The sequence below is a fragment of the Ceratina calcarata genome, unplaced genomic scaffold, assembly GCF_001652005.2.
Source record: "Ceratina calcarata isolate Rehan_Ccalc_2016 unplaced genomic scaffold, ASM165200v1 scaffold368.2, whole genome shotgun sequence".
Taxonomy (NCBI): domain Eukaryota; kingdom Metazoa; phylum Arthropoda; class Insecta; order Hymenoptera; family Apidae; genus Ceratina; species Ceratina calcarata.
Window position 1 is genome coordinate 584,355 of NW_017159898.1, and position 13,590 is coordinate 597,944.

The 13,590-nt window shown below is 39.2% G+C and overlaps 1 protein-coding gene across 1 annotated transcript in view; it reads left to right on the top strand.

The window, feature by feature from the left end:
* The window catches only part of LOC108625593 (uncharacterized), a 31,773-nt gene that overhangs the window by 14,667 nt on the left and 3,516 nt on the right, over positions 1–13,590 (top strand). The window contains exons 2-4 of the mRNA XM_018025693.2: positions 9,483–9,685; positions 11,065–11,200; positions 13,290–13,423. Of these exons, the coding sequence (XP_017881182.1) occupies positions 9,483–9,685; positions 11,065–11,200; positions 13,290–13,423 (473 nt within the window). The remainder of the gene's footprint in view (positions 1–9,482; positions 9,686–11,064; positions 11,201–13,289; positions 13,424–13,590) is intronic.

Below are 13,590 nucleotides of genomic sequence, written 5' to 3' on the forward strand. Positions count from 1 at the left end.
CTTCTATACTTTTTAGCACGTAGCTATTTATTATTAGCATTATTCTTCCGACGTCTGGTTTCTTTTTAATTATAGGAAATGCGTTTTTCTAAGGTACATAAACTTTTGGGATTGATAGCCAATACATCCTTAAGAGATAATTTCAAAATAGTGATTTAACTTTTGTCACTTTATTTTGCGTTTTATATTAGATATACGGTAAGTGTCATTTGTGACGAGGGAAGGAAACGGCGAGGAAGAGCAAAATCAGTCGACCGGTACGTTCCCTATATTTTCACACGAGATTACCTCTGTACGAACGTCGGGGAAGCCAAGTTTAATTAAAAAAACACGCTGGCCGGACGAGAAGGATAAAATAAAGAGGGGGCGAGAGGAACGAAAGCAATCGCGTTAGGAGACGTAGCTGACAAGCAACGGCAGCGGTACCGCGGCGTTGTCCCAATTTCGCGCATGCCAATTAAACGTTATTCGCTCGCCACGTAGAGAAAATTGCTCAGTCAGAGAGCACGATGTACGTATGTATTGTTATCCTTTCCCTTTTTTCGCCTATGCCCACAATCACTTGCGGATTTCGACATTCGCGTACGATACGCAATGAAATCGAACATCGCGCGTTTCAATTTGTTCTACATCCGTAAGACCATTGTTTTACTTGTTCCTTTAACCAGTACAATAATTTGAATAACAACGTACATGTAGAATAACGCAAATATATGCTCCATTTAAGGTACTGCATTTTGTATAGTATTAAATATTTGTTAAAAACTGAATATTTTAATAATGATTCAAGGTCGCTGACATTTGGGTGTTTGCCATTTTTCTTTTATTATATGCGCACAGCATTGGTAAAACTTAATCGAAAAATACGTAAATGAAATTAATACGTCCGAAGCAGCGTTTTCATTTTTGCCATCTTACATTGACAATCGAACTGGAAACTGTTACCGAGTTTGGGCACATCCGCTAACACGATAATCGAAATCGAAACTCGCTGGAACGAAATTCAATTAAATCTGTCATTTGAACTCTGATCACGGAAAGGAGTCTGATAATCTCTTTTTTTTTCAGACTCACAATTTCCGAGAGTGTCGTAAATTAGTTTTTAACAGTTTCACTACGGTTCAATGATTTTGCAAGACAACGCAATGAAATTTAACGCTCGAACCATTGAAGCCAGTTCTTTTTTTTTTATCATCGATTTTATCACGCGTTGCTTCCACTTTTTTCGTTATCACACAATTCCGTCGGCATCGAATATCGCTGGTTTTAATTGAACTTACGGTTTCATGTCGATAACAGGCTTTCAATTTACTCTATATGTATAGTTTTGAAAATTCGTCAATGTTCAGGATTATTTATTTCTACATACAATTACGAATTAAGATATTTCAAAAATGATTGAAAGACAAATTAATATGAGGAGTAATATAATCGCCTATGTATTAACGTTTATTCCAATTGCATATCGCGATCATATATAGATTAGAACGAGGTGGACGTACAATATCGATTGCCATTCAATGCCTAGAGCGAGGAGCTCTAAACGCGTGATGATCAATAAGTAGATAATTGAAATAGCTAATAGAAATTTTATCACTGAGTTCAAATTCCGTTGAAGGAGGAAGTGCTGTTAGAATGCGTATTGGCTGGATGTTATGTTTGCCCACGTTTATGACCGAACTGTAAACTCGTAGAACATTACCAAGTGTTGCGTAATGGAGTGAAATTATACGTACTGAATCTTATAGGAGATTAAATTATATATGTATAACGGAATACGATACATTTCAGTAATTTCCTGATCATTAGAATTTTATCACTTTTACGTGCATGCGCGATTATTTATGTGTCTACTGTCCGCGCACGTACACGTAAGACAACACTGTTCTCAATTCCCAACAGAATGCCAACATTTTGATTTCATTTTAGCTATCAGACACATCTAGCATTTAAATGTTTGCGCGAATATATAACATCCGTAATACCATCGAGTCTCACGTTACGTGGCTTATATCTTTTTATTACATTTACATAATACCCGCTATTCAAATCGACCAACATTCAATCATTCGAGAGACGTTTTATTATTTCATGCAGAAGCTCGCAATGGAAATTATCCATTATTCCAATCTAAATCATTACCGTACAGCGAGCATAATTTCTTGTACGTGCTAATACTATTATTTCATTTAAAAAAAAAATAAATAAGTAACAATGCACGAGACGTGACAACGTGACGTCACACGATATGATAGATGACTCTCCACCCGGTTCAAGCTCGAGATTCAAAACTTCCGTTTCATATATGCATCAGCCTAATGGAAAGAATAAAACAAGTAATGGTGATGGACGATTGTTAATTTAACCGAGCAGAAGCGTCTACGTTTACCATAAAGCTTTGCGCGTTGTTAGAGCATAATTAGAGTTCGTAATTGGTACACTCGCGCACGTAGAGATCTTCAGCGTATAAGTATAATCAGTTGTTTGACTAAGGACCCAGTGGGACGCTCGCATTCGCTCGGCAGATCGTTCCAGTGAGATTTAAATACCCGCCGCTTGCTAATCACCTCGCTAATCCTTAATTACTGCCCTGACCCGATAGTTACTCGCATCACGGCCAGAGGTGGAACACGCACCTTCCGTTTTTGGAAGGAGATACCTTCCCATAAATAACAGTACCCTGTACCACCCAGCGGTGAGACAATGCCGTCGCACGAATACATCGAGCCTTTACCCTTAAATTATACCCCGTGAATAATAGGACCGGCGAAGCTTCTAAATACCAAAGTCGCTTTCTTTTTATTGTTAAATTGTGGTATCGGAAAATCATTCGGCATAGACTAATTGACATGAAATTGCTTTACTATTTATTGATTTTTTTTATTTAATGACCGCAGCTGCGGTAACTGTCAGGCGTAAAATAAATCGCTTTTAAATGTTCGTCTATCTCCAAATGAATATTTCGCGTGCCTTTAAGTGCCTACGGTGCGTCCAGTGAATCTTAATCAGTCCTTAATTACTTATACGTATATAGTTCAAGGGCTCTTTAGCCCCTCTGAAAAGTCTTCCGAGTATTATGCATATCCTTGGTAAGATCCCTACGGCCGCGGAGACGGAAAAGCCAAAGGCGTAAAGAGCTTGTACTTTGAAATGAGATCCCTTTTCTTTCTTCAGAACTCAACTAAATGAAACCCCATCTCTGGCACACCGTCGGTTCGGAGGCCTTTTATTGTTTCGCGAAAGACGCGCGGGAGAAGACCGAAGGGTAGAGGCCTTTGAAAATATTTGTTATCAAGAAAATATCACATCTGCTTCATCCCACTTTCGTCTCTTCCTATACTCCGACTCGTACTTATACACACCAAGAAGTATCTGTAACTAGTTTATTTTGATAAACGCAGTTCCAAAGTAGAGTACATCATTTGGTCTTCTAATGACTTCATGTATTTGTTCATATTTGTACGTCTCAATAAAATACGTAAGTTCGGAGGGAATCTGTCCCGGAATTCAAACAGAGTTCAAAAACACACCGATGTATGTTCTTAACGGAAGCATAACTAACAATAGGTCCTAGGTCATTGAACACGCTGTGTAAAGACATTTCGCAATATACCTCCGTGGACCAATCGAACTAAGTTTGACCGTCAATAACCGTGCGATATTAACCCATGGAAAACTAGACATTAATTCCGGGAATCGGTATCGATTTGGTTGCAGCGAGACAGTCGTACAGGTACCTACCGACCGATCTTTTAATCCAACAGATGGAAGCATTACGATCGACTGGTATTGGTATGCTTGGCCGTATTTAATTTCCAATGGAAATCGAGAATCCGGTGCGGCTCGCCCGAGCGTGCCGTTTCAGTTAATATTGCAAGATTCAGAAGCGGCCGTTGAATCTTTAAAGTTTCGAGGAGCTGGGTTAGCGGGAGACGACCACGGCAATCGGGGATCGCAGAAAACGGATTCCGACGCGACGGCCCGAACCGATACGAGACCTTCGAAACGGTCTTCAACTTTTATACGGTGCTCGTAAAAAGTTTTATAATAAAATGTACACCGATACAGGTCGTCCCGATAGGTATCCGACGTCATCTAGTCACATATGAGCATCCTTGAACAGCCGTCCATCTCGATCGCATCTCTCCGTAGTTTGAAGGAATATCTCTTGTTTGATGGATTCTCGTGTGTCATCAAAAACTTCCTTGAATCTATCTAATGGCTCGTTTGGAAACTTTTACTGTTCACCAATAAACTCTGTTATCACCTCTCAATTTTTCTAAATAAGTCTCCCCATTTACAGCATTGTTTAAATAGAGACATTCAATGTTTAACAATTTTTATAAAAAGTACGACCGTGTTCAAATAAATCTATAAGATATGATTAGTAATTATCGTGCAACGAGAAGCAAAATCGTGCGTTATTTGCAGAAAACCATCGCCGCGAACAATTAATGTAGTTTGTACTTTGAAACAGTAAACTTCCTCCGGAGATGGAAGAACAATAGCGTGATACAGATTAAATTACTGCCTGCAACCGTGAATGTACGACGAAAATAAATCTGTTCAATTAGCGTGTAGAGTGCCTTCGCAAGAATAGCCGCTTCTAGTCGCTCTGCAACGCTTCCGTAGCAAAATTGCGTACTGTTTTTAGGAATGAGAAGCTAATATTACATGAAGGTTGATTCGAACATTTTCCAGTTCTATTTTTTAAATTATCTGCGATGCTATTTTTCAGCGAAACAGGAGAAAATTTCGATTTGTATTTATGGAATTTATTGTTGTAAAACGAACTAAGTATTCTTTAACGTTTCAAATCGAAATTCCGGGATTCGATGAAGTATTCGGATGTAGTGTTTTATCAAAAGGAATCCTCGAAGCGGGTCAACACTCCGCGACTCTCCAATCCAAACGCGAGCTACAGAATGTTTTTCGAAGGTGGCTAGTGCCGGCTTTGTTATTGAGCCGAGAATAAATCAACTACGTGGAAAAACAGACACGTATTACATTGCACGGTTTCATCGCTCCGCGGTGAAAAGAACTGGAGCTCGGTTCCCGGAAAATCAGCGAAGTGACTACTTTGATAACATCGGGGTATCTTCCGTTCTGTTGGTTACGAACCCATCATCCCTCTCATTAAAATGAAACGTAAGAAACCGTGGTATAAATATGTTGTTACTTCATTTAACGCGACCTTAATACTTCCCTCCCTAAGTCCTTCGTCCTTATGCTGCGAGACGTGTCATTTAATTTCGTCTTAAATACTTTTTTTCTCTCGTTTGTAAGAACAAGATCTTTTAATCAGAGAAATACATTTTTATAACGGAAATACTCGGATTAAAAATAAATTGCTATGCTCCAGTGAACAGGATTAATGCTAATTATAGATCTGGATTGGATCTAGGAACGATTGCTCGATAAGATTTTATGTTCGAGAGAGTCGTCCCATTTTCTCACGGAAAACCAGACGGTAAGAGACGTCGGATATCTGAAGAAGGCATATTGTAGACAGAAAACGTGGTAGAATTGAGTTTCCAATTCCTTGTTGTCTTCCCTCGTATCAACCACTCGCGAACCCATCATTCTTCAGCTAGATTCAGCTGAAACCCTGGTTCCGAGGGAGCTTAACTTTGGAAGTATGTACCGCCGGTTTGTATACGTTCGTGATTTACTCGCTCTCCGGGTTATGTACCGTATCCATGACTGGATGCCGCGAAAACGTGAAGAAGGATTGAAAACGCCTCGCCTCCCCGCGGCCTAGAAGAAGTCAGCGCGGCAGCAGTTGAGATTCGTCGATGGTGTGTGTGATAAATTTCCGGATGTACGTTCACGGTGTACACGTGTACATGTATCAGCGGTTGGTCTGGCGAAGCTTCCAGTAACGTCGTCCGCCTCGCTACGTCCTATTCCTTGCGAAAGTTCATACTGGTTCCAGTTTCAAACTCGAGATTACGAAAATCGTGATTCTCGGATTTAACATTTAATTTTCTCTAGTTGCTTTATATTTATAGATCGTTCTTCGAGAATTAAATTGTATTGTAATACCATGGTTTCATTTTTTTAAATTCGATGAATTTGTTAAATAACATTCTCATCGTGTATTTTAGATATATAGTTGGCGACGTGAGGATATGAAATGCGACAGGCATTTCCTATGTGTAACGTCAAATTGATTGTCAGGACGAGACGAAGCGCATATGCGTGAAATCGAGGCGGGGTTGCGATTTTCAGTGAACCGCGGTTTCGACGGCAAGGCGCGTGCGGCTGAGTGCCACGACGGAGCCTCGCGAGGAAGAAGCGTGGGTACCGGAATACGAAGGAATGCGGGGGCGATGATGTCTGGCCGACTCATTACACCAGCGCAGCGCAGTCCCGGAAAGTCTCTAGCAGAACCGTAAGCGGTTGAAACGATAAATAAAAGGTGCAAAGAGACGTAACAACAGGAAGAGGCGTTCTCGAATGCGGAACTGCGCCGCGTTTTGCGTCGTGTATCGGCCGGTCGGATATCAAGCGGCGTAGAAAAACGTGGACGACTCCCGATGGAACGTGGAACAAAATCGTTAAGCCTCAGCGATCATCGAAAGAAGTTACGTACGTTCGTACCGTGCAGATTTGTACGGACATATATCGCAGCCCCGACGCGACCCAACGTACCGTACCCGTAATTTTTCTGATTCGTCTGCCGTTCCTACATTCCGAGTTAAAAGAAAAAACGTTCAACGCGCTTTTACTACATACGTGAACTTTCATATTTTATGTATACTTATCAAGCTGATGCGTGTGAAATCTTGTCTCATTCGGAGCTTACATTCATCCAACTATTAAACGAATCTTAATTTATCTAGAATTTATGCCTTTGCGTCGAATAAAAATTGTATAAAAAAATGGAAATTCGTCACGACTCGTTCCAATCATGGAAATGTATGCAACGAATGAATTTGTTCCGGTGAATTCAGTCGCTGACTGAAATGAAATGATGATGAATTAAAAGAGATTACTAAGGCATCTATTTATCTCACAGTCACAGTGGACACGTGTTATTCTATTCCGCGTTGGATCCAATATTGACGTAGGAAGCTTTCACAGGTGCCGATATGCGATCTTGACGGTAGGAAACGACGACGTGTCGTAATAGCTGATGCCGGTGAAGCTTTCCGCATCCGGTGTCGATAATCATTCGGTCGTTCAATCAATCCATACTGATTGAACGATCTAATGCATTCTAACATAGTTGAACATCTCGGCTTCGGCTTAGGCTTATTCGTCGTGCGTTCACTGCGCGTTCGACGAGGATTAACCTCTTGACACGAGGATCATACGTTTCTGCTATGAAAGGCGAAAATGTACAGTGTAAGTCTACTAAGTGGTACGAGACGTAATCCGACTTCAGGTTGAAAAGAAAATGTCTACACAATGATTTACGTTTGTATATACAATTTTCACTATGTGCAATGCCTTCATTCAAAACAGTCCCGTCGGTCTAGTTGAATTTCATCTGCGATATATATACTCCTACGCATTTTCTTGTTGCTGGGAGAAATGAAATGCAGTAACAATAGCTGTACAATAATTATTCTGGCAGACTGGAGGGGATAAGGTGCAATCCCCTTTTACGCGTCCGCAGTCAGTTCAACAATGAAATCGTGTTCTTACGTTTTCCGCGAGTCTTCCCACCTTTATAGTTGTTGAACCAGACTTACCTGAGTTTAAACTGTAAACTCCGTTGGAGCCTAGACGCGCCCCAATCATCGCCAGTATTTGCATTACACACGCTAATGATTCAGCTGCTTGATGAATGCCCGCGGCTCGCAGTCAAGCTTACCGCGACGTGGAACCGAGGGAACAATTAACAGAGAAAATGCAGTGAGTTTTAATAAAACCCAGAGCAAACCTCGCGAGCTTCCACGTAAAACCTAAACAAGTATGCGCTAGAATTACGAAACAAATTAAGAATCTCGGATTCTTATAAATTCGCAGATTATTACATAATATTATAAGCGATGTATTTTCTAAAATCAATAAATGTCCGATGAATGGAACGTAAATGAGTTTTAGAAATATAATTTCACCGTCGACGATTGACACGTGTCATTCTTAACGTTAAGAAAAGTACAAGTAGCAGATGTATGCGTTTAGATCGGGAAATGAAGAGCAGCACGTGGTAGAGATGGTGGGCGATGCAATGCAAACACGATACGACGCGACGCGAATCTGCAAAAGCAATTTGAATTTGCCGAGAGAGAATTTAAATTGCTTTTGAACAGTCTGAATTACAAGGTAGCTTCAAATTGTCTTCTGGCAATTCACATCCGGTTTGCATGATAGAATTCATTTCTAGTACACATACACACAATATTAGAACGAGAAACTTAAACGACGTCCGTCGGAATAATTCCAACGAATTATTATTTTAACGCTGTCCCCGGGAACTCGAAAAGATATTCGTGCTTCAGAAATATAAATTGGAATTATTAAAATCATGCCGAATAATTAATATACTTTGATTTATCGTGCAAACAATACTTACAATCAAATTATTTATTGGATCATACTGTGATAATTAATAAAGCTTTATCGATCAACGCAGTGCAGCGTGAACAACATAAAAAGTGTATATATTTATTATTAATGATACATGATAAAAAATTCAAGTTTTGTTTTCAAGCTCCCACGATTTGCATGATTAATTCGGAAATAGAAATTGATATCGACGACGGATAATGCAAAATAGGTTGTGTACTTTCACTCGCAACTAAATTGATTAGAAATTAATTACGGCACACGCACACGGTGACCGAGACTGTGTAAAATGAATAATTAACGAGTTTCGAGTTTCCACGAAAAACGCTTAATTAATAACGGAGTTGCGATGCGATGTTAGACCCGCATAGTAAATGTCCGCTCACGTGCGTAGCACGTTAATCCTCCAGCCAGACGTTTAATTTGCGACAGATTTTTCCTCCTCTAAGCCGGAACGCCGACGAAACGGACGAACTTTTCAACCCGTTGCGTCGCGTTCACGATAACTGAGCTAGGATACGCCACGCCACGTTCTCCTGTCCTATCGCAAATGCGCAAACATTGTCATAGGCGTTGACATTGCATATTCATTCTCTCCTGCATGTGATCATGAATACAAGATGCGGCATATGTACGAATTTCATCTCATTTCTGTCATTTCCTCATGTTCTATTGATCATTTAAACTGATTGTGAGTCTATCGAAACGAAGAAGACGAAAAGAGGAAATTAATAAATAACATCGTCGTCATACACATGAGATGGTGTATATGAGAAATATTTATAGATTTATGTGCATTTTTAAAGAACAAAAGAATTTTCATATCTTTCTGAAACAATAATTTCAAAATAACTACACATGTATTATTTTTGACAGAAAGTGTAGCGCTATTTCGAAATTCTTCTATTACCTCTGGGTGATCGATACAAATGGCAGTAACGAAATCACGATTTTGTTTCCAGGTGTACGTGGACTTAGTAATATAACTATCGATATTCCATTGGCCGTTGCAGCTGGCACAACCGTCAACATGAGCTGCAGATACGATCTGCAATCAGACACTTTGTACACGGTGAAGTGGTACAAGGGCCCAGAATTTTATCGATACATTCCGAAAGAGCTGCCACCGATTCGCGTTTTCGGAGACTTGGGTGCCAAAGTTATCGTAAGTATTCTGTCCAATATTATTTCAAATTCATTTCCATTATCGAAAGCTTGTTATTTATACTGGTTAAGATTAGCTGAAATAAATAATTCGAACAACGATCGTGAACATTTTCCGAAATAGTTTTTGAGTCGGTTGTCACGATAATCCCGTGGACGCAACGGTACCGAATTATGCCGGCATGTTATTTCGAGCACGAAACACCCTCAGAATTTCTTAGTTATTAAAAGTTGGAAGGCGACCCCCTGTGCGAATCACGTTTTACATTCACACCTGACGTGCAATCGTCGGGAACCGAGGGAACGGAAGTGAGTCCGAGTCTTCCGGATTATATTTCACCCCAAGTTTCGCCAACCGTGAAAGTTTGTTAGCACCATTCATGTTCTACTTTATTACATAGCCGCGCCCTGACAAACTGCAAACAAACGTACGTGTCTCTTTTCTCAACTAATCAACCGTGCCATTCGTTATCTTTTTAATCCGTCGATCTTCAGATTTTATACTTTTGCTAATAATATGGCTCATTCTCGTATTCGATAAAATGAAATATTTATACGTTTATTTGGTAAAAACATACATAATTTATATAGTACATAGTTTTAGTACATATTATACATAGTACATAGTTTTAGTACATATTATACATAGTATTAGTACATATTTAGTACAATTTATATAGTACATATTTATATAGTACATACATAATACATAGAACATGATTTTATGGATCAGGCACCTTATACATGTACATAAAACGAAGAAGTGTATTAATGACAAATCAGTGTTCTAAGAAAATAAATTTTACGCTGGCACGACGGCAATCGATACCAGAACGTTAAAATTCTATCGGTCGCATTCTAATTTGCTAAAAGCGTGCACAAACATTGCTGACCAAGCGAGATATACCGTTGCTACGAATAACTGATCTGGAAGAAACCCTGATTAGTTGAAACTGTTCGGAGCTTCCGTGTGTAAGCTGTATTCTTCTGAACAGTAACAGCCTAATCAATCTAACGAAAAGATTAAACAATTCTCCCAGTTCTCTTACCGATTCTGCAATTTAGGTATTTACCTTCAACTCTCTAACGAAAGTAGTATGCAATTCAACTTCTGATACTTCAGACATAAGTGCATTTATCGAGTACAATCCTGTGTATTTTCACAATACTTCAGTTTTATTTACTTTAAAATTGAAGTTATATCTTTGGTGGAATTTGTAACATTGCTTAAAACAATATTTTTGTGTTCAATATCTTAAATTATATATATATATGTATTATTTTCTGAAAAGTTTTAATTTTTGTTTAATATATGTTTTAAGTAATAAAGTATTCTATAAAAATTCTCTTCACTCATATTGAATTTAATTCATGTTACAGCAAAATCGGAGTGACGCTTACCGTGTAGTTTTGAAAGACGTGCAGCCAAATAATTCTGGGAAATATCGATGCGAAGTTTCTGCCGACTCTCCATCCTTTAACACCATGACAGTCTCGACGTACATGTATGTCACCGGTAGGTATCACACCTTTCACTCATACAATAAACATTTATTTAGCAGAAAACGGATAGAATCGATTATTCTATTTACGGTTGTTACGTAACAGTAAGTGGTTTCCGAAGAGCGTTTCATCGAATTAAACTAGATATCGGAATTATTAAAGCGAACAGTGATCCGTATATGTGCCTCGGAAAAAGCAGCCGAGATAAAAGTGGGATCTCGACAGCCTCATTAAATAACCGAATACGTACGCTTCTTTCATCTCGTCATTTATCTTCCACGCGTCTCTTAACCGAGTTTACTGTTAATTATCAGCTTCGTTTCAGCGAACACGGCTCGGCTGCCTTTCAGAAACGTTTCACCTACTTCTTTACAGATCAAGCTTTTAATATGCGTTATTAACGTTGAATAAAAAACATCGATCCCAGGGGTGCATGCGAGTACCCGCGACGAATCGGAAACCGAATCTGTGACTTATTATTTCGTTAAATCTCGTCGACATCTTTCAATTCATGCTGCTGCACTTTCATTATCCTCGTTGATGAGCAGTATTGTCGCCGTAATCGCGGCCAATTAGATGAAACGCAGTCAGGAAAGACAAAGTGACGAAACGAGGTAAAAAAGGAAAAAGAGACGGTAAGCAAGGGACAGAGTAATACCGGGTTTCGTTCCGTTCCCACTGTCTCGTATTCTCGTCGAACGTCGACTTAACGACACCACAACTACCTCCGCGATTCTTCTTTGAAGAGACAACCTGATTGCCTCTCCTTTCCGATCACGGATCGCTCGTAAAAGCTCGATACCTAGGATCGAGTTTTCGAATCTTGCCTCGTACTCCTGAAACGCTCGTCCTCGCTTCCTCTTCCTACGGTCTTCTTCGTTTTCTTCATTCTCGCAAGACGAGATGATCGTCCTGCATCCACAACATTACCAAACAAGTTCAAAATGGTAATCTTCGTCGGTTGGCTACCCGAGCCCCGGAGCGTCGCTGAACGAACGGCTGGCTACATACCTATAGGCGGAAGTCGTTCGCCCGAAGTGAGACAATTCTTTGACAGTTTCGCTACCGCTACGAGGAAATTGACTGCCTTCTGTAGACGGGTATAATGATCTCCCGGGTTGTACACGCATCACGTGTTACGTATACGGAATACCATGCCCTGGGTGCAGATTCTTGTGAAAAAGTGTCATCGATCTCACCCTAACAATGGAGTTTCCATGTACTCGACGACTCGACGTTGTGCGAGTTAGGAATCACGAGTTCAAAAATATTCCATAGGATCGAGTTTTCTTCAAATGATTTTGTTAACTGTTACGTGTAAAATAATTCATAATATTCATTGAACTTGCATATGAAAGCATTGGAAAATGGTATTGTATTGTTTAAAATGGAAAACTGTATTTATTAGAATCTTTTCTTTGATACTATTTTAAATAAATCTGAATTTGATTTTTATTAAATTTGACTCCAAGAAGTTTCAAAAATAACAAATGTGTTATTAAATTTAAAGAATGGAGTAATCCTCGAAATTTATGTTTTAAGATATACTTTTAAGAATATTTTTATGAAGAAATTTATAATCTAATTGTAAACTGTACGAGTAGTAGTCGGAGTGCATCAGGTCACGCTTCTACCGACTGCCCGTAAAATTAAAAAATTCATCCCTGAAATTAATTCTTTTTACATCCATTACACAAATTTATTTTAAAATATTTTGACAAACATATTTTTGTAACTTTTTCATTTTTAATAATCATATCTGCTGATGTATAGCTCGACCGTAAGAACGTAGATGGCAGTTAGTCTGCAGAAATCTGATTGTGCGATTACACCTGTATCCGTTTTATCACCTGTGCACCGCATGTAGTATGTAACAAGGGGCCAACAATCAATAATGTTAATAATAATATTGCAAATATAATTTAAACAACAAATTTTTATCTGATGTTCCTTTCCTTAAAAAAATACATAACGAGTATCACTTATTAGTTGATATTATTTAATATCAGAATAAATGACTTCGAAAGTTTGAATTTACCATTCAGCATCCGATAATAAAGTATTTTTATCTTCCGGTTACTAAGACATTGAACAAATTTCAGATCTGCCGAAGGGCGAACCTCAAGTAAGAGTGGAGAAGATACGTTACGGCGTGGGCGAGACAGTGCGTGCAAACTGTACCGTCCCTTCGGGAAATCCACCGGCGAATGTGACGTGGACTGTCAATGGGATACCGGTAGGTTGATGGATGGAGAAACTTTTCAGAGATGTTAGTCTGCCATTCCAGACAAACTATCGTTCTGGATTCGATCGATATGCTACCTCCATCGTACATCCTGTCATTGTTTTCCAACAAATTCTTCTGTATCTAAAATTCAATATATCAAGGAAGAACTTAAATTT